Source organism: Tetrao urogallus (assembly GCF_951394365.1).
Source record: "Tetrao urogallus genome assembly, chromosome: 18".
Lineage (NCBI taxonomy): Eukaryota > Metazoa > Chordata > Aves > Galliformes > Phasianidae > Tetrao > Tetrao urogallus.
In genome coordinates this window covers 402066-423418 of record NC_136831.1, presented here as the reverse complement: position 1 = coordinate 423418, position 21353 = coordinate 402066, and the positions used below count along the sequence as shown (strand labels likewise).

The 21353-nt window shown below is 56.5% G+C and overlaps 2 protein-coding genes across 2 annotated transcripts; both read right to left on the bottom strand.

Moving 5' to 3' along the window:
* Positions 1-409: 409 nt before the first annotated feature.
* Positions 410-8776, bottom strand: FDXR (ferredoxin reductase; the record flags this gene model as incomplete). Its single annotated transcript, XM_079544319.1, has 13 exons — positions 410-540; positions 1248-1421; positions 1897-2068; positions 2383-2567; positions 3217-3301; positions 3519-3626; positions 4693-4794; positions 5109-5222; positions 5336-5458; positions 7013-7108; positions 7191-7247; positions 8269-8366; positions 8737-8776. 13 exons carry the CDS (start codon positions 8774-8776, stop codon positions 410-412), a joined length of 1485 nt encoding a protein of 494 aa, XP_079400445.1.
* A 1283-nt stretch (positions 8777-10059) lies between these two features.
* Positions 10060-16859, bottom strand: FADS6 (fatty acid desaturase 6; the record flags this gene model as incomplete). The annotated part of the gene is made up of 7 exons (XM_079544239.1): positions 10060-10209; positions 10808-10987; positions 11385-11572; positions 12199-12379; positions 12572-12738; positions 13530-14255; positions 16472-16859. The coding sequence occupies 7 exons, from the start codon at positions 16857-16859 to the stop codon at positions 10060-10062; spliced, it is 1980 nt and encodes a 659-aa protein (XP_079400365.1).
* Between the last annotated feature and the right edge of the window lie 4494 nt (positions 16860-21353).

Below are 21353 nucleotides of genomic sequence, written 5' to 3'. Positions count from 1 at the left end.
AAAACAATTATTATTTAAAAAAAAAAAAAAAGCCTGCTTACACATGAATGACAAGGCAATGAAGTCATTTGGCTTGAGGCTTAAAGGGGAGGCAGTGAGACACAAGAAAGTTTCTCTGTGCTTCTTGCCATGGGTGCAGCGTGAGGCCAAGGTTCCTGCCAAGCACACATCTCACTGCTCTGACCAATCTGCCAATGCCAGAAGCACCCAGGCAACACGAATCACCCCTAGGAGCCACAGCTGGAGCAGAGATGTGGGGCCAGCCCACAGCCCCAGCCGTTCTGAGTCACTCACTCAGGGAAGGCAGAGTTCATTGTTACCAGCAGGTCCCCAGTGCCACGTTCGTTCCCAGGTCGGCAACCAGCCTGGTGCTGCCCCTGACAGTTCTGTGTGGGCCATCCCTGCAGCTTCAGTGGCCGATCAGCTGCAGCATCTCCTGAGGATCTACTATCTTCTCCCGGGGTTTGCCAGCAGCTTTCCCTCTTGCCACCTCGGCAGCATCTATCTTCTCCCAGTCCGAGAAGGAAACAGGACGGATCCCTGGGGTGATGGTGAGAGACAGGACTGAGGCATCAACCAAGTGAAAATGAGTTCAGCCTCACCTCCCCATTAGCAGGGACCTGACGTGCATGAAAACCCTGCCCTTTTCCAACACGGCGTCAGACTTTAGCATCGCACAGGAATAATAATTCCGAGCACCAGGAGGAGAGACATGTGGGTTCCAGTCAAATCTGATTAGTCAGACCTTTGCGAGCCATAACAACAGTGAGCACAGCATCACCGTAGGGGACAAAGCACTTACAAAACACTTCCAGTTACTGTTAAGCCTCAGACAGTTAAGAGGCAAACACACATTTTAATTGAATGCCTTTAAACACTGCAGCAGTAAATGACTCTCTCAGGCATTTTAATCTTTTCCCCAATTTGCCTGGAAGGATTGCTAGGAAAACCATTCAAGAGCAACAACTCACTGTCTACACCACTGACAGTGACATTGTGTCCATGGCCCATGCTGCTCTTAATGGCCTTTCCCAGAAAGTGGTCATTAACCATAGCAACGACGCTGACTTTCTGAGAATCCAAGCCCTGCTCTCCCCGCACTTCAGAACGGCAAAATAGCAGCACAACCCCTTTCTCTGCTTGGCTCCCAAAGGCGGCACGTTGGACTCACTGCCCCAGGATACCCAGATCCAGGATCTGTCTCCGCCACGCTTCATGCTAGCTGCTAGAGGCTGACACACACTCACCTCGACTACGCAGGATGCTACCCACAGCCCCAAAACCTTCTCTGGAGACGGTCACATCCAGCACACCCCCTTGGAGATCCTCCAGCACAGACTGGGCAGTGTCAAAGCTGTCATTCATGGTGGTGATGATCACTCCCACAGGTCCTCTCTTCACCCACCCACTGCAGTACAGACCTGCAGGGGCACACACAGCAGCCAGGCTCAGTCTGGCACAGGACCACGGACCCTCGTGGATGCAGGTTCTTGCCCTGTCCCAGCTTTGGATGTCACATCAAGCTGCAGACAGCAGCACGATGCACCCCTGCTTTGGGGACAGAGTACAGTGCTCTGAGAGTGCTGTCACAGGAACCTGTGCACCTCCAGACTAGCACCAAGCAGCCAAATGGGCTGTACGGCTTCAGTAACAAGACTCCAAGGCCTAATAAAACAAAAAATAAACATGTCCTTGAGAGCTGTTTGCTAAAAACCGCACGCCTCTAATGTTAGCTGGGACTGGGACGGGTTTTTAAGTCTGACAGAAGGAGCTGATTTTCTGTTTTCTGCACAGCTGCCGTGTATTGGTGCCCTCGGCGAGCAAGGCTTCCCAACTCAAAGCCCTCAGCACACCAGCCACGCTCCACACACATCCAGGGGCGTCTGTGGTACAGACCTGGAACACCCCTCACTCTGCCCAGGCTGTTGGGGATAATGCCGTGCTGGGCGTCGAAAGGCACCGCTGGCTCCAGGGGCAGGCTCCGGTAGCCAATGCTGCTGAGCACCAGCCCGCACTCCAGCTCCTCCACGTCTCCAGTGGGGACAGCTTTGGCAGAGTCACCTAAGCCCTGAGAGAGGGAAGAGGCTGCTGACGATAAGACAGTCACCAGACGAAGAGCACAGGGACTTCAGGTACCCTTCATCCTCAGGGAAACTGCTAAAGGCCGTTCTGCAGCAGCGATGGGAAAGAGCCGCTTTAAAAACGGAGCGGCTCTTGGTGGTAGAACCAGCTTCTAAGGCAGCCACCATGAGCCTCTCCAAACAGCGAGAGGTTGTGAAGTCATCTTATAGACAACGGCTGCCAAGGGCTACGGGGATGTACTGCTCCATCCCCAGCTCTGCTACGGCCAGTCTGGCACCCAGGAGGACCCTGCAGCCGTACCTCCAAGCGGGTCAGGGCCATGCGGACGCCCCTCACCCGCGTCCCATCGGCGGTGGGCAGCACCTCCTGGGGGCTACGCTGGAACTTCAAGCCCCACTGCCGGGGGACTGCTGCCTTCTCCCTGGGCTTCTCCAGGGCCGTTTTGATCATCAGCTCAGTCAGTCGTTTCCTGGGCCTGGGGGCATCTAAGAAGAGAGAGAGAGAAAGAGAGAGACCTTCAGGTCAGAAAGGAATGTCAGCAAAGCCCCTGAGGACACGGCATGGCCACATCAAGGCAGTTCTCAGTGATGTGTGAATGTCCATTTGGAGTTCGTCATGCAGCAGGGGGTTCAGCGCCTTTGAGATGACAAATGGGAAGTCAAAGTGACCAGGAGAGCTCCTGAGGCTTGAGGCCAGTGGGACACACAAATCAAAGCTTGTAATGCTGCTGCCCTGCTGGCACTCGGAGGCAGCAGCCTGTGGAGAAGAGCAAGTCTCTGGACATCCCTGAGCTCAGTGCTTTTTCTTTCTCACTCTGCAGGAGGCTTTTAAATCAAAAGCCTTGAGACCTCTCATGCAAGGCTCTCTCAGACATCCCAAGCCTCCTGCCCTCATCACTCAGACAGCTACTATATTCCAAGAAACAACGCTGCTGTGGAAACAGAGAAATAGGCTGCTCCCTGCTCTCTGAGGCCTCCCATCACTCTGAGAACAAGCCACACCACCTGCCTCTCACATGCCATGCACACAGCAAGAATTTCTCTGATGCACGTTCTGAGCACCTCCAGAACACTCTTGAATGTTTGTCTGTCGAGGTGAGTCCCTGTCTGGAGGAACACGACACACTTTCCTCACCTTTAACAGCATTTTCGAGGCCTGTGAAGTCAGCGGGGTTCAGGACAGGTTGGGTACCAGGCAGATTTATCATCTCACGCAGCTCCTGGGAATTGCAGGCAGGGAGATGTTACCTCTGATGCAGAGATGCCACCCAACAGCCCCAGGCAAGTCCAGACCGGGAGCCAGCAAATGGCTGCAGGAAGTGGGTGTCTCACACATCCATTGACAGACTGCCTCTCCCCAATGGAGAAGGGCAGCCTGGGGTCCAACTCTGAGGAGAACACTGCCCTCCAGCACCCCCTCCAGAGAGAGAGCCTTACCTTGATAGTGAAAGCAACTTGGAGAGGCCCCCTTCTCCCAGCCAGCCACACGCGCTTCACCTTGCTGCAGGCTAGAGCTGCCAAGGAGCACTCAGTGATGTCTGTCTTCTGCAGGACAAAGACATGTGACAGGAGAGTGGGATGAGGTCAGATCTGGGGGGAACAAGAGGAAGGCACAGCCTCTGAAGGTGAAAAAAATCAGCAGAAAAGCAGGCCATACGTACAGAGCCTGGACAAGGATGGAAAGCAACTCATCTGCCTTTGCACAAAGCTATTCGAACAGCCAGACCCTCATCACTGAACTCTCTGAGGCTACACCGTGCGAGGCAATGAGCCAACACCTCAAGAGGTTGCCCCCGGCCACTCGCCACACGCAGGTTAACCACGGGTCTAACAAAGCCTTCCAGTGATCTTTATTTTGGAGTGCTTGTAGTTTTGTTGGGTCATCTCCCATTTCAGGATATACAGGCACCTAAGTGAAACCCACTACAATACACTGCTTAAATCAATGCCTGCTTGACCCAGGCAGCTCCAAGCACAAACACAAAGAACTGCTACTCGTTGCCAGAGCCTCCAATTTGTATTGTTGGCTTTTTTTTTTTTTTTTTTTTTTAATTTAGACATTAATACAGGAACTTGCTGCACAGCTGTAACCAACCTCATGGCAGCTCTCCAGGAGGGAGAGCCCTTGCTGCTAACATCTGGGGCAACAGCTGTGCAGAGCAGCCAAAGCACACCAGCTGCCTGTAGGGGAGCACAGCAGCAGAAGAGGCCCACTGGCTTGGACCAGCACACAGCAACCAGTGTCTCCAGTGCTGCCATCGGGAGCCTGGCTGCTGCCCACAGCAACAGCAGGAAAAGAAGCAAGCAGAAGAAGCCTAAGGTTTGGCGGTAGAAAAGAGCGAGGAGCTCCTCCTTTAATTCTTGTAAGAAATAAAGCTCAACTTTTTAGGCACTAGAATGGCTCCATACATTTGTTCATACCTTATGGATTGTGGGGCAACAGCTTTCCCTGGTGAAAGAGCCCAAAGGCAAATAGGGCTCAGGAAGTATATTCTCAGCAGAAACAGCTCGCTCTCTCTCCTCAGAGTTGGCTGAAACCAGAGAAGTCCAGCACCCACCCAGCAGAGAGCAACTCTGGGTCACTCCCCACCTTCATGGCACCCCAACTCACCCTGAGGAAATCCAGTGGAGAAAGGAGGATGCGGGCGACATCCAGAGCCACGTTGCCATGGCCCAGGATCAGCGCTGTTTCACAGCTTAGGTCAGGCTTCAGCTGCAGGGAGCAGAAGGCCCTTCCATGAGCAAACTCACCAGGCCTCCATGACATCCATCCCCCTGGACCCACGCCTACCACCCAAATTCCCTTCTGCGGGTCCCGGCCAAAATACACTGCCAACCTACAGAGCCAGTTAATCTGCTCTCACTGATGTGCAAATTGTTCACATTTCTACCATCTAAGAAGGATTTGACGTGGCTCTTGCTAATCTTTTGCAATGGCAGGCCTTCCAGGATTTAATCTGGAGCTGGATGTCAGCGTTCAGATACAGCATGGGAAGGAAAGGCAGGGCAACAAACGGCCGTACTCACACCCCGGTTCTCAGGCAGTCCGTTGTACCAGCCCACAAAGGCTCGGGCTGAGTAAACCCCACACAGGTTTTCCCCTGGGATCCCCAAAACCCGGTTGTCTTCAGCACCGTAACTCTAGGAACACAGACACAGAAAAGCCGGCGCGTGCAGGGTTCAGCACCGAAACACCAGTCTGCCCTTCTGGCAATTGCTCTGCCGGACACCCCATGGCTGCCCTCCTCACTCACCAGCACCACGGCATGGTACGCCTGCTGCAGCTCTCCCACTGTGACGTCCCTGCCCACGGTGACATTGCCATAGTAGGCGCAGCGCTCCGAACGCGCGGTCTGCGTGAACGTGTTGATCACATTCTGCCAAGATCAAACAGATCAAACAAGCGACATTATGTTCAGACCACAGCTGGTCCAAGGTCCACACTCACAGGAGGACGCTGCCCCCATTCCTCTCGGCCTTGAAACGTTTCTCCCTGTCTTTGATTTGGTTATTCTGAGGCTCTTATCCGTCAGCACTCACAGATAACTCACTCACTGTCAGACAAACAGAGAGGCAGCTTGGCACAGTTTCCACCTCCCCCTGTGGAAACAAAAACCGACTTTTTGCACCCACCTGGAGGAGATGGGACCATTTTAATACCCTCAGCCCCTCCCTGAATAAAGCCTGCTGTAGGAGAACGCCCCTTCACAAGGTGAGGCTTGCAAGGGAGCCCTGTCAAACAACCCCTTCCACTCAGGGTGCTGCCTGCCCGACCCTACTGGTTTCAAGTCTTCCTGAAAGCCACTACACCAAGGGAGGAAGCAGCCCAAGTCCTTTCTTCTGAGTGACTGAGGCTGATCAGCAGAGCCACTGCTGGTACAAGCAGACAGAGACAGCGGAATGAAGTTACCCCAAAACCATGTACATACTTTACATCCATACCTCCCATTTTTCAGATAAAAAAATGCATGCATTTTGGTCTGACAATCTCCTGAGATTAAATGGGGTAACCATGACAAAATATTGCTGTGTCTGGATCTCCTCGTCCTCCCACTGCAACCACCTCCACCTCAGATACAACATCTATCTCTCCACACAATTCTCACTCACTGCAAGGCAAAGGAAAATGACTGATTTAAAAGAGCTCCTTGATTCAACTTCTCCTCACTCAGGTATGCACCCACATCCCAGCTCCATCATCCCCACAGCAGATCCACATTTTTCCAATCACTGACACCAAGTAAGGTCTCAGCACACCCAGGCTAGGGCAGAGCACAAGAGGAGCAGTCAGTGCCACTGCTGCAGCACTGCGGGATAGATGAACATCCATCAGCACAAAGTGTTCTGGCATCCACCACATCTCTGTGCAGCCTGTTCCAGTGCCTCACCAGCCTCGCCATAAAAGATTTTTTCCTTACATCCAACCTAAATCTACTCTTTTTGAGCTTGAAACCATTTCCCTTTGTTCTATCATCACATATCCTGCTTAAGAGTCTGTCCCCTTCTTTCCTATAGCTTTCTTTTGGATACTGCAGGCTGCTATCAGGTCACCTCACAGAAGAGGCCCCACCAGCACAGAGCAGAGGGGTAAGATCACCTCCCCGCCCTGCTGGCCACACTGCTTTTGATGCAGCCCAGTGCTCCTTGCTGTTGTTGCAGGCCAGCCTCACCAATGCAGGGAGCCAATCTCAGAGCAGCACTTGCCATCACACAGACAGTGTTTCTGACCCTGTATTCAGAGCCCTGAAGCCAGTTCTTGTCTATCTCCAGGCCACAGCCTCAGTATGGGCAAAGAGATTAAGGCTCTGAAGACACTGAAGGACTACTTCAACACAGCAGCCCCTGATCATAGCGAGCCATGAGGCCAGCTGCCTGGCCTGCGCTCACCACCACATTCCAACACGTGGGCAAGGGAAGAAGTCAGCACTGACCTTCACTTCAGGGTGATCCGGTGCCACTCCAAAACGGACGAGCCCAAATGGAACAGGCAGCTTCTCATAGATGTCCACTTGTGCCAGGTCATGGTGCTAAAGGAGAGTAAAGGTTAAGGAATGAGGAAAGGCCTCGTGAAGCCCAGCAGCTCAGGAGGGACACACACTGCTCGCCCACTGCTGGGGGAAATGCAGGGCAAGAGGGAATGCTGCACAAAAATCCTGTAGCCAGAAACTGGTGAAGAGAAGGGAAGTCATCTGTTCCAGACTCTTAAAAAGGTCCTTTGCACACAAGTCATTACCTGCCCCTGCCAGCTCAGACTGCAAGACGCAACAGAGAATGTAAAGCCAATAACAGTACTTTTCTGGGGCTCTCTCCTCACTCTCATCCCACAGCCCTGCCTCTATGCTGACCTCGTGGCTGCCTTGCTGGGCAAAGGGCACCAAACACAGCCCCCTCTGTGCTGGCTAAGATGTGCCAAGAGCCTGAGGGCACCCTGAGCTGAGTCACCTCCAGGTCTGGGCCACAGCTTTACGCAGATGTTTTGTTGTAAGGCTCTTGCTATCTTTTATTTTTAGTCAGCTTCTTCCTGGAGATTAGGCAGCCCTGAAATTTGTCCCTGAGGCTTAGCAACAGCTAATTTCCAAGACATATCACAGACATCACAGAGCAGTTTAATGCTGGGATTAAGCTGATGTACCTCTGGTCAGTACCAGCAGATCAGTTTTATATTACAGTCTCATTTCCCATCAGGGATCAGCTGAAGCACTAACACCTGCAGGGCAAAGGATTACCCTTCTGCCCCATTACCCATGTAAAAAACTGTTCCTTATATCCAACCAATTCTCCTCTCTTTTAGTTTTAAAACGTTTCCCCTTGTCCTGTCACAACAGACCCTGCTAAGGTGTCTGCCTCCTCTCTTATAGCCCCCTTTTAAATACTGAAGGCCTCTCTCGGTTGTCCCCGGAGCCTTCCCTTCTCCAGGCTGAACAGACCCAGCTTTCTCAGACTGTTCTCATAGGGAGGCATTTCATCCTTTGGCATCACCGGGTCATAACTCACAGCAACAGGGCCAGGCTGTATTTTGGCCCAAATGACCCAGGGCAGCGCAGCCCGTCCCAGCCCCACAGAGAAAGGATGACTCCGCAGGGCCAGGGCCGCTCCGAGCCGCAGTAAGGAGAGGTGCCCACAGAACCGCTCCCACATCCCCGGAGCTCCCAGACCCCTCCGTCGGCCCCAGTCCCGGCCCCGTTACCTTCAGGATGTGCTGAGCCGTGTAGAACCCCGCGGGGCCGCTGCCCACCACGCAGATCCTCGGGGCCGGGGCACGCGAGGACAGCCAGCGCCGGAGTCCTGCGGGTAGAAGGGACAGAGCGGCTGAGGCCGGCCGACCCGCGGCTCCCCGCCCCGCCCCGCAGCACGCACCCGCGCGGGCGGGAGCCGCCATCGATCGCCTCGCCGATGGCGGAGTGCAGCCCGCGGCCGCGTTCTCTGTCCCTCGGTCCCACACACCCGAGGAACCGCACCGAGGTCGCAGCCGCGCCCCCCCCCCCCCTCCCCGGCCTTGGCGTTGGCGTTCTCGGAGCCGCCCCCTCGCCCCGCCCCGCCTCGCTCCCTCACGGCGACCACCGAGGCACGTGGCTCCCCGGGCTCCTCCATCGCGCTCCCGGCGCCCTGCAGCCCGATGCCGCAGCCCCGCTTCCCCCCGCCCTGCGCCCCTCACCGGCCCCGCCGCCCCTCCAGCACGCACCGCCCGGTCCCATCCCGCCTGCCGCCTCCCCGCGACCAATGGCGAGGCGGTACTTAGCATAAACCCGCCCCCGCGGCGCGGACAGCCAATGGAGGCGTGCGGCTGGCCGGAAGGGGCATAGAGAGGAAGGGAGGGAAGGGAGGTCTCGGCGCCGTTCTGGCCGGCCCTCTCTATGGCTAAAGCCTCCACGGTACCCCGGGCGGGGCGGGAAGCGCGGTTAGTTTCCACTCTGAACAGCATTTCTTTATTTATTTTCGAGAGAGAGGAGCTGCAAAAGCGTCCAGGAGAAGGAGAGCTCAGAGACGGGTTATTAAACCATCCTCCTGTGCAATAGAGACCGTGCTACCAAACCCAGAGCACACACAACATTCCTGCAAAGGATGCGGCAGCACAGGGCGGCTCCAACCCCAGGAGAGCCACCATTTCATCTCCTCATTCCCCCGCACAGGGCAGCAGGAGCCCCAGTGCCCGGCCCACCACCGGGCGCAGAAGATACTTATGGGTTATACAGCTGCCAAGGCAACACAGACAAGCACTAAAAGGGCTTTTTAAAAGCAATTAAGGCCGATTTCACCGCTAGAAGCTAGTTTTAATAAGGGTTGTAAAAGCCACATGCTTTCTCATCTTGGAAATTGGTTCCTGCTGCGGCAGGCAGCTGGCCCTGTGCTTCACTGCATGCTCCTTTCGCACAGTTGCACGGAGAAGAGCAGCTTCCCATAGCTTCAGAGGACATTCGTACCTTCAGCATCATTGTCCCAATCCCTACAGTAACAGCACCCACAAAAAGGGGCAGAAAGCAGGGGTGCTGAGCACAGGGCCAGGAATCTCCTTTGTAAGCAGAAGCTGAGCATCCCCAGCACTGTCCAGGCTGGACAGCTGCCCTGCAGCCCTCCTCGTGGGATCCCCACATTAATTGTTCCAATGACAAAAAGCAGAAATAAAAATCCACTTCAACACCTTGGGCTGAATTTGCCAATTCCATGTTCCCAGAAGAGACAGATTCCCCCATCCCAGCCAGGTAAAGCACAGTGGCAGTAACAACCCCTGCCCCCCACATCTTTCCACAACCCCTGGCAGCACACGATGACACAGCCCTGCCATCTGCTGCTTCCAACGAGGACGCAGCCGATGAGGCTTTGCTTCACCCTCCCAAGCATGAAAGCAGTGCGGGCAGAACCGAACTCTGTCCATAAGCAGCTCCAGAGGGGCACGACCCCCGCTCAGTCCCTGCACAGCGCCTGCTGCTCAGCACCAGGACACCGGGAGGAATGTTTCCTGCAGCCAGTTGGCCCCAGCTCACTGGATGCCCACCAGCTCTGTGATGGGCGGTGCGTGGACCATCAGCTCCTCATATTTCTGCAGGAAGAGCAGGAGCCTGGAGCCATAGGTGTCTTCATTGTAGGGCAGCCGCTTCTCCTTCAGGTACTGCGACACCACAGGTTTGATCTGTGGAGACAAAGGGACTTTCTGCATTTGCAGGCTGGGCCAGAGCACGGCCCTGCCCAGAGGAGGCAGCCATCCCCAGTGGGGTGCGGGAGGGCACATCAGCTGCAACAGCTTTGCTGTGAAAATTAAGAGGAAGGTGGTATCCAATGGCAGCAATTCAGGGAGTTCCCCTGGCCTTTGTAGAATTAGGATTCCTTAACGAGGCTTTTCATGAGGGTCGGCCCCACATGCTCCCACTTGTGCCTGTGTTCATCCCCATGCGATGGGGGTGGGAGGGACAAGGGGCCGCTCCTACCCACCCCAGTGTGACATGAACTGCCCCACTGCAGCCTCCTCAGCTTCATTCTCATCCATAAATGAGATTGAAAATAAGGTGTTATGGAATGGAGATCCCAGCCTTTGAATCTCCTCCTGCCAAGGACAGCATTCCAAATTTTCAATGCATCCCTTGAGGCCACAAGGATGGGCACAACCAAAACCATTGGAGCCCGGCACGGACCCCAGGTGAAATCATAACAGTTTGCATGGTACGTGAGATGCATCCCACGTGGAGAGGCAGGAGGACCCCTACACCACGCTGAGGCAGGGACTGACTCACCTTGAGACACATGTTGTCAGACAGGCTGGGGAAGAGGTGGTGCTCCACATGGCAGCTGATGAGCGAGTGGCCGAAGCACCAGTCAAGCAGTGCATTGCGGGGCAGGTTGAGCACACCCAGACTCATCTGCTGAATGCGCTTGGGCTTCCGATCGGCTGCAAACATGGGGAGGCCGATGTGCTGCAGGAGAGGCACACTGGGTCGTTCCACCCTCCTATCCGTGAGCCCACAGCACACACAGGCCCTGTGTGTCTACCTGTCTACCACCCTCAGGCCCTGTGCCCCTGCAGAACCCCAAGCTGTTGTGCCAGGCTCCTCCCTCCAGCCCAGGAGCTGCATCTCCATTTGCATCTCCATATGCAAAACACACCAACACCCCAGCTCCACGGGCCACAGAGAGACATCACCCAGCCTTTCCTGCTCCACCACCCTGGCTTTCCCCTTTCCCCCTGCAGTGCTCCCATTACATCAGCACAACGGAGATTACAGCCAGGATTGCTCAACCTGAGCTGATGACAGTCTGCAAGGTCAGGCAGATGCCCAGCACCACTGGGACCTCTTAGAGCTTCATTCCCACCTGGAATATGTTCACGTGGATGTAGGGGTGGGCCAGGAGAGAGCGGGTGAGCAGCATGCAGAGCAGGGCAGACCACGGCGACTGGAAGCCCGAGACGTGGCGCAGCAGGCAGTAATGGCAGCACAGCCCCAGCGACATGAGGCAGACAGTGCGGAGAGCAGCCCTCATCTCCACGTTCCTCAGCAAGTCTGTGCCAGGAAGAGAAAGAACTGGAACGTGGTGGTGGCCCATCCGCTCTTTGTCTCCCTTTCTCCCAAACTTAGTGATGTGGCTTAGCAGGCATGGATTGGGGTTGGACTTCATGGTCTCAGTGATGTTTTCCAACCTCATGACCGTACGATAACGCTTGTTTTGGGGGTTGGAGGTGTCCCCATGGCAGGACCCCATCCCAGCATTAAGGGAGGTGATGGGACACTCGAGCTATGACATTTGGATGCACACTCATCTCCAGTGCCCAGTGGCTGCCTCCACTTCCAGCTTTGCCCAGGGGCAGTGCTCCAATAGTCTGTCAGTAGTTCCTGGGCTCTTCTCCCTCAGTCAGTTCTCGGCACTATTATTTCTTCCAAGTCACTGCTCTGTCTGCTCCTTGTGCCCATCCCACCCCCGTGCACACATCGAACACCACTGACCCACCCACCCAAACCTTGCTATGGCCAGATATCCAAATTAAAGGGAAACAAATCTGGGGCACTTTAAGCTCATGAGAGCTTTTGTCAGAGCTTTCAGTGCTTGATCAAAGCATTTCTGAGCATCAGCAGAAAGGAGAGGTGTGAGTGAGCTCAGCATGCCCAGCATCCCAGCCCAAGGCACACACCTAGTGCAACCAGGGGGGTTATGATGGGCACGGCGAGCGGCGCGATGAACAAATAGACATAGCGGTTCAGGAAAGGCAGCTTCCAGGTGCTGGAGTCCCCCAGGCCAATGACATTGGTGTAGCCATGGTGGAGCTTCACGTGGTTGTAGCTGGCCTGCTCGGCAGTGAATGCTGAGCAAAACTGGGTGAGAGAGAAAGGTCGAGAGGTAACGGCCTCAAGTTGCACAATAGGAAGTTCAGGTTGGGTATTAGGAGAAATTTCTTCTCGGAGCAGAAACCACCCCACCACTCACCCCCTTCCATGGGCAATATTCCCAGTGCTCAGTGGCGAGGTGCTGATGGGGTTTTTTGGGGGCCATCAAATCACACTCACCTCAATGAAGAAGACAGCCCACACTTTGCCCCAGGACCTGGACTTGGTCAGGGCGTTGTGGCTGGCCAGGTGGCTGCCCTTCACAGCCAGGGTGTGATATCCCACGCCGAGGGTGAGGACGCCTGCCAGGAAAGGGATGGCGTGGGCTGAACGCAGGCATAGAAATCCTGTGGAAAAAGCCCGGGGCAGGAGCTCAGTCATCACTTCTCCACACACAGCCAGGACTGAGAGGTGTTGCCACACTAAAACAACTGACTGCTGCCCTAAATTTGTTTTTCAGACATAATTACAGGTATTTGAACTGCCTGAGCCAGTCAGTATCCCTGCACAGCACCCTTTGTGGCTGAGCTCCCAGCTGCGATGGCAGCAGACACGGCTAGGGAGGCACCCAGCTGTTCCCATCCCAGCAAGGGAACCTACACACCCTGACTGCTCAGCTTCAGGAGCAAACCAGAGGAACCCCAGGATGTGTGCAAGAGAGAACAACCCACTGTGAAAACCACGGCGCTCTATATGTTGGACAGACTTGCCGGCAGTTTTGTGCCTACACAGATTTACAGACTCATCTAGGACAGGATATTTCTGGGGACAAAGGCAGTTCTGTGATGATTTCAGTAGTCCCAGGTGTTCAAAAGCAGAATCAGCCCCGTGAGCCCAGCCCAGCTCCCCCTCACCCGCCGTTGCTCAGGGCATCCACACCCAAACCCCGCGGGTTTCCCTGCCCAGCTGCTGGGCAAGCACAGCTCCTTCCCACCCCAGTTCCCCTTTGTTACACAGCGCAGGTCTCCAGCGAGGTCAGGATGCCCCAGCACCGGGTAAAGGGTTTACTGCAGTTTTGTTACAGCTTGACAGGCTGCTAATAAGCTTCCAACACCAACAAACTCCCTTGCTCTCAGCATCACCAATGTGAAAGCAGCGAGAAGGCAGCGGGACCCCTATTGGAGGGGGGGATTCTTACCTGCTGGCAGCGCTAGGAGACTGCAGCTGAGGATGCAGATGTCCACGCCGTGCCTCTCCCACCAGCCGCTGCTCCGCACCACCTCCTGCACTCTCTCTGAGAGCTCGGCCATCAGCGCTTCCCCACTCCCCGCCCGCTGCAGGGCCCCGCACGCCTCTTCTCCCCGTCCAGAGGTCACATCTCCATCATCCCGCTCCGGCCACAGCTCCTCCTCCTCCACCATCTCCTCCATCCCGCTGACACGGGGAGCCGGCTCGGCCCGGTGCGGGGCGTCCCGCGTCCCCTCGCAGCCGGTGACGCCGCAGGGATGCCGCCCGCTCCGCCTGGCCGCACCGCCGTCCTCCAGAGGCGTCTCCCCGCCGAGCGCGGCCGGCGCACAGCAGCGACGCTCAGCGCAGAGCCCCGCTGCCCCGGCGGTGGCCTCGTCCCTCCCGCGTCCCTCAGTCCCCAGCGCTGCCGCAAGGCTCCGCCGCGCCGGCTGAAGGACAGGGGGAAGGGCGAGGAAGGAAAAAATAGCGATAACGATCGCGTAACCCCGAAGCCGAGGAGGGCGCAGCGCCGGCCCCGCACGCAGCTCTTCCCGACGCCGCGGAGGTGCGGGAGGGAGGAGCGGGGCCGGCCGGGGAGGAGGCTGAATGCAGATGAGCAACCGCAGGAATCCGCGCTGCCCATTTCGGGGAGGGCCGGGATAAAGGTGGGAAAGTGACGGAGAGGCGCGAGGGGATGCTGAAGAGAAAGGAGCCGAAAGCCAGCAACAGCACCAGAAAACCCAGGCAGAGCATCTGGGACAGGGGATAGGGCTTCCTTTCCTCCGGAGCCCATCGCGGGGAGATGGGAGAAAACCGGGGAAACAGCGAGCTGAGGAGGAGGAAACGAACCGCACCGCTGTGCCTCTACTGCGGCACCGACACCCACGGGAGCCTCCTCCTTTCCGTGCTGTTTCCACGGGTTTTGTAAGAACTTCCTCCCTTCCATCACTGTCTCCCAGAAATCACAGGGACTGAAAGCTTCTGGGACACGTGCACAGACCCCTGAGCCCTATGGAGAAGGGCTATCAACCATCACTTCGTCTTCGCGGCACTGGAATTTATTCTTTATTTCTCCTCACCAAAAGCTGCACCGTCTCAACAAGAAGGCGTTGCTCCCCCCAGACCCCACAGCACCGACACCTGCTTTGCTGCACCCGATGCTGTGCTGCCACGGCCCCAAACTGGGATGGGCTCTGGGCTCAGCCGACCCCTGCAGTGACCCACAGGGAGGTGAGCCTCACCCAGCACTGCACCACGTTCTGAGCCCCAGGGGATTCGTGTCACACCTGGAATAATTAAAAATAAATAAAATAGAATCACACTCTGCAAAAGGGAAAATCTGAGAGAGAAGATCTAGCAGCTCTGCAGTGTGCTCTCTGCTCACTTTGTGAAGGAGTTTCCAGAGTCACTAAATGAAACTCAGCATCCGGAGCCCCAGCAAGCCTCCGTGGGCAACTGAGCAACGCCTTCATCACCAGAGGAACAGAGCAGGAGTTCATCCCACTCGCAGTGTCACCGCCAGAGGACGGTGGCAGCATAGTGAGAAGCTGCTCTCAATGCCAGAGGGCGAGAGGTGAGCTGCGGCACAGCTAACCATCGCACAGCTGCAGGATGGGGCAGCACGGATCCTGTGGCAATGTTGGAGGTGGGGATCACCGTCAGGTCCAGGAGCAATGAGAGGCGGCAGGTGAGGTCGGACTATTTGCGGCAAGGATTTGCTGGGCACCAGCACTGATTGGCGCCAACAAGTTAATGAATGACCCCAGGTACGCATGGGGCTCCCCAGCTCAGGAGGGAGATGAGCAGCTCACCTGAATGGCACAGCTCCTTTTGCTGCTCTCCCTCCCCCCCTTCCCAGGAGCCAGGACAGCGTCTGACCTCAACAAAGGGGTATTTCCAGTTTAGGACTTGGAGTTTGCAGGCCTATATCTGCTTCCTCACTGCCCTGTAAAGATTTATGTTCAAAATGAACATTAAATGTTCAAAATGAACTTCTGAACCCTGGTTTACATCTTGCTTTCACTACGTATGTCCAAGCCACACAGCCTCACTGACCCCAGCAAGATTTTAGGGATGAAAGCAAAAGACAACATGCCCCCATTCCCACCACAGAAACAAACACCTCCAATTTTGCAGGAAAAAAAAAAAAAAAAAAGAAAAAAAAAAACAACCCAAAAAACAACACAGCAAAGAGTCACAAATCCTCCAGCACACAGCAGGACAGCAGAGATCAGCGTAATCCCCGGCTGTGAAGCAACGAGCTGCCAGCTGCCACTGACCTCAGACAGCACATCACCAGCACAGGGTCCCTCGAGCACACAGGGCAGAGCCTTCTTCAGCCAAACAGGGCTTTCACAGCCCCAGAGCAGTAAGTTTCTAGCAAAAACTGCAGCAATTGCTGCGCCGAGGGACAAAATTCTTCATCTCTATTCCACTTACCCCATCAGCACAGCTCAGCTTTCCCTGCAGTCCTTCCCTTATTTAACACCTGGCTTTGGATGGGGTTTCCTCCCTGCTTCGAAGCTGAATACATGTGGGCAATCAGCCTAACGAGGAGTTAATTGCCATTATCCCCTTCCCAACAGGCAGAGACTATGCACCATCATTTGTCTGGGGGCTGCTCCTGGTCCTCAAGGAGCAGCCACTCCGGGGTTGACCATCTCACTTCCAAACCTGCCCCCGAGACCCGGCCTGGGGCACGGAGCTCCACCTGCAGGCAGCGCCCAGCTTCACCTCAGGCCCCCCCAGACCCACTCCGTGCCCCCCCAGCTCTGTACAGGGCTGCTGGGGGAGCAGAGCTGCGAACACCCTCTGGGCACCCCGAATCTTCCACCCTCGGTGTGAAGAAACATCCTTGAAGCTGCTTGAGAAGTGTCTGCGCAGGCACCAGAGGGAGTCACAGCTCCACTGTACGTCTGCACAGCCGGTCATTTTGCCAAAACTCGGCTGCAGGCGGTCCCAGAAAGGAGAGCGAGGCTGCCACCCCGTACCGCGAGAGCATCTGCGGCTGCTCCACAGCCGCCCTTGTCCCAGAGGACACCCGTGTTCCTTTGGTGGAAAGCACTGGGAACGGTTGGCCCGGGTCGCTCACTCGCCCTCGTGCTCCCAGCGCCGCCAGGACGCGCCGAGGCAGCGCGCTTCGCTCCAACAAACCGCCGCCGCGCGAGCAGCCGAGCTGCCTGCCGACACGAGGCGCTCGCGGGCGCTGCAGCGGTGGGAGGATTCCTGTCGGCGCTCCGCCGCTCTGGAAGTGGCCGCGTGCCGTCACCGTCGTGGTCCCCGTGTCCCTCAGATCCAGCATGGGGACAATGGCGAGAACAAAACCCAACACCGCGGGGACAAAGCGGAGTGGAATCGTGAGCTGGGTGTGAAACAATCGGTTATTGCACCAGTTTGGTGGAAATCGCCCAAACCCTTCGTCCCTTCCCAGCCCAGATGGCTCCCGGGGACTCGATGTGCATTCACCACCTGCCCCTGCGGCCACCGTTACCAAAACGCCGTGGTGCCTTACCTGGACCATCCTGATGCCATTCCCAGACCGTGTTTTCCGTTTTATATATCAGCTGTGAATAAAGCAGCTGTCATCCACCCCCTGCTCCATGCCGGCTTAATTTCAAAAGCCTGGCTGGAGGTGTCAACTAATCACAGACTTCCTCCACTTAGCAGCTCAGGGTGCAGGTGATCATTAGTTTGGGTGCCTCTGCTGTTGCCCCGACCGAAACTGCTTGCCCCCACCCCTCGGTCCCCGGTGTCATCGCATGGCAAGGTGTTACCCAACACAGGGCTCAGGGCAGGATCCGTCCCGCTCCACGAAGCCGTGCTGCCCAGCTCACGGCTGCGTCCATAAAAAGGGGGAGACCTGGGTCCGCCCCCCCAGCTCCATTTGGTTGCAGAGATTTGGGGCGAATCATGGGGAGGCAACCACTCATTTGGCAACACCAGAGAGACATCTGTGCTGCAGATCCCCAAATCTAAGCCTAGTTTTCATGCAAACACGGCACTACCCGGCCCTGACCCTCCCAGTCCCCAGGCTAATGGGATGCCACACACATCTCCCCACGGGCACTGCATGGCACACAGCCGCCCACACGACACTTTTCCCACTCCATACTGCAGAGGCTGCCAGCTGTGTCTAGGAACAAGGGGCATGTCCAGCCTGCTGGAACAGAGGGACACGGGCAAGGCAGACCCTGCAGGACAGAGCTCCAAGTGTCGGATGGATGCACCCAAATATGATGCACTCTTGAGTCTGGGATGGCACAGACAGCACCGCCATCGTGGACAGCCTGGTGCCACCCTACAAGGCTATTTCTCAAGGCGACAACAGACCAGAAGGGACACGGCGTAGAACAGCGTCCTGCCTGGCACCCACTGCCTTTGTCCCCAGCAGTTCCTGGCCGCACCGCTGTGTTTGCTGAGTCTCAATAACACAGAGATAAGCCAAGGCCTGACCGGAATCTCTGCTTTGACTCCATCTCTGCTCTGGATGGGATCATGAGACGCCGCACAGAACTCTCACCGAAACCAGAAATAACTGCAACATGAACATCTCCCCACCCATTACATGGACACCCCCAGCTCTCCTGGAGCAGCCCACACGTGCAGCTATCAGTTGGACAAGGAGCCGCTTGGTGTTGTCTCTGTACCTGGGATGGGCACCGGTGGTCGGCCACAGATTGGTGCCACCCTCAGCTGCACACAGTGCCCGGTGCCATAGCCAGGTGCCACCCGGCAGAGGGGAAGCAAGGGCATGCACGGCCATGATGTAATTTTGCCCCGGAGGCCGTCCCTGGAAGGGAGCGAGCTGTCCGGCCGGGGTGGAAAGCCAAGGCGTTGTGTCATTCCTTCAGGCTGGAAATTTGGGTGGGAGCCAAAGGGCTGCCCAGATCACACCAGGCTCCAAGAATGTGTCCCAGTCTCGGCAGGTCTCGCATGCCAGTACCTTAATTCCATCTTTTGGCCACCAAAGAAAGGCAACGGTCGAGGTAACAGGGCGGGGGAGAGGGGCTGCTGTCAACTCCCTGCTCTGCCCGCTGGCAGCCCCGGGGATGCACGCAGCCAACAGCCTACAAGACTTGTCCATCTCAGCAAAAGGGAGAATTGGGCTGAGCTGCTCCCAGCCCATCTTTCCATGGAGCAGCCCAGATTTTGGGGCAGGGACAGCCCACCAGAGCTGGCTGTGTTTAATGTGGGTGCTCAGATGCACTTTGCCAGCCATAGGGATAACTCACGCACGGGCTGGCAGGGATTTCATCAGCACGACCAGACCCATACAACCAGTTAGCTTGGAAAAACAGGGACAATTCTAATGACAGCTTTGGAGCAGTGGTGCTCTGGGTCCCAGCACTCCGCAGGAACATCTGGCAGAGCCTGCAGGAAGCTGTGGGGCAGCCTCGGCTGCAGGCCCAGCCCTGTGCAGGATGAAGGAGACATCCCAGCTCCCGTGTTTTGTAGCTCCTAGGAATACATGAACACAGAACTGCTAGATTTTGCAACTAGGGCTGCAAAGCCACTCATTCTCCCTAGCCCCAGTTCTCAAGCTTTCCCCCTAGAGCTGTTGCAGGCCAATGCAAGTTGCTGTGTGCTAATCCCAGCCCCAGGAACTGGGAGCCACTCTGACCCAGGCAGCACTGTCGCTGGATTATACCACTGGCTTCATCCAGAGCCGGCTGGGATCGGGGTCAGCTGCAGCTGCCATGCTCGAGCACTTGGCTGCAGGAGGGCCAAGTGGGGCAAAGCAAAAGAGGGAGGAGGCCCAGAAAAAGAAACAGGGCTCAGAATAGAAACCAGGTTAGGGCTACACTGTGGGTGGCGGGAGCAGGTATTGCTGGCTGCCATGCCAGCCCTGGGGACCGCAACCTCCACACCAACCTCAACAGCGCAGCCAATACGATGCCATGGGAGCACGGCAATGCAGCAGGCTTGAATGGTCTTCACCCTTGGATTTTGAGAGTCTTCCAGCTGGAGGGCGCAGGGGGAAAGGGGCTGCAGGAACCTGTATGCGAAAGGGCTGAAGGCTCGGCCCTGAACCAAGCCCGAGCGCTGGGGCAGCTGGACGGTGGAAAGAGAGAACTGAATAGCAGGGAAAAAAAATCATCAGATAATTTTTGCTCCTTTCTTCCTGAATGGGAGAAAGAACAATCAACAATGAGCCAAGCGGCGCAGATAAGCCCGACCTCCCACAGTGCCGGCGGGGCGAGCGTCACTGGGCTGGCACTGCCCCGAAGCACTGCGGCTCACACGGGGACATCGGCACAGCGCCGCCCCGCACACCGCGTCTGCCGGTAAGCACGGAGCTGAGCCACGGCCGCGGCCCTGCTGGGCTGCAGCCAGCTGGAGCTGGGCACGGGTCCGGCACGGAGCTGATAGGGGCTTTACCGATAGCAGCAGTTCTGGGAACGGCCCCGCGGCCCGCCCCCGGCCCTATTCCTCAGCACAATATCGCCTTCCGGCACGGCGTAGGTGATGTCCTTGGGAAGCAGGGCGATTTGCTGCGAGGGCAGTGACTAAGGGGTGAGTTCTGTTGGAAAAAGGGGTGACGCTGAACACTGTGGAGGTGATGGGAAGTGAATACGTAGGACTCAGGCTGCTCAGGGAGCTGTGGCTTTCCTGAGCCATGGGCCACCCCAGGGAAGCCAAGTGTGTCACCCGGGATCTATCCATCAGCTTCAAATCATGAGAAAACTGCTTCCATAAAATCCAGAAGGACAAATGCTGCACATTATTGCAAACACCATCCCCATGACCTCTGTTTCTCCCAGACGCCAGACTGTCGGTGCCCCCACTTCATGCCGTGTTGCTCCATTCTCAGTAATTCAGGGGAAGGTTAAAACGGTGCCTTCATTCAGCCCTCAGATCCAGGACCCACTCACTCCCCAGCAGCCCAAAGCCTCCCCAGAGGCACCCGCAGCACCCACGTCACACACGGGTGAAACCAGTCTGCGCTGGGGACACGTCCCCCGTCATGGCACTGGTCCTGGCCAGGACAAGGCAGACTGAGCCCATCGTGCTCCTGCCCAGGGAGCCAAGTGAAGCCGTGGGCTGGGTGAGTAATGCCCTGGGCTGGCTGCCTCGAATACTTGGGGCTGATCTATTGCCTGCATGCCAGGAGGCGATGACCGCTTGCCAAGGTGTGGATGCCTTCCTGGAGCTGTGAGCGGGGCTCAGGGCCGCATCCCAGCCTTGTGCTCACGCTTCTGTGCCATCACTCATCCCCTTGCTCAAAGCAGAGCCTTCAGCCCCCAGCCGGGACCCTGCTGTCCCCCACACCTGCTACTCCCAAGAGTGGCTCTTGGGGACACGGGCAGCACCACACCTCCCACCAAAGCCACTCTTTGGTCACCCCACGCGTCCCTCTGGGGATGGCTCTGGGTATGACTGAGCCCCAGGGGCTGCTCAGCCCTCACAGGCTCTGTCCCAGAGCAGCACTCACACACGCGCTGGTGCTGCTGCCGATATCCTGCCTACACTGTGTAGCCTCTTACATCAGAAGGCATCCGGTCAGCTCCTGCCTCCTGCCTGCGCCGGCACCACAGCAGCTCCCAGGGCCCAGCACTCACAGTCCCACACCCTAAGGATCCCTAAATGCACCTCCATGGGGTGCGCATGAGACTGGGACAGGAGAAAGGTGTCCTCCCTCTCAGGGCACACACACAGCAGCCATCCCTGGTGTCTTCTGAAAGCAGAAAAGAAAAAGAAAGGATGTCTTAATTCAGTATTAAATTTCTTTTCTATTTTTAATTTAAGAAATTTTGGTATGGGGATACTGAGCTGGCATCTTCCTCAAGCATGGAAA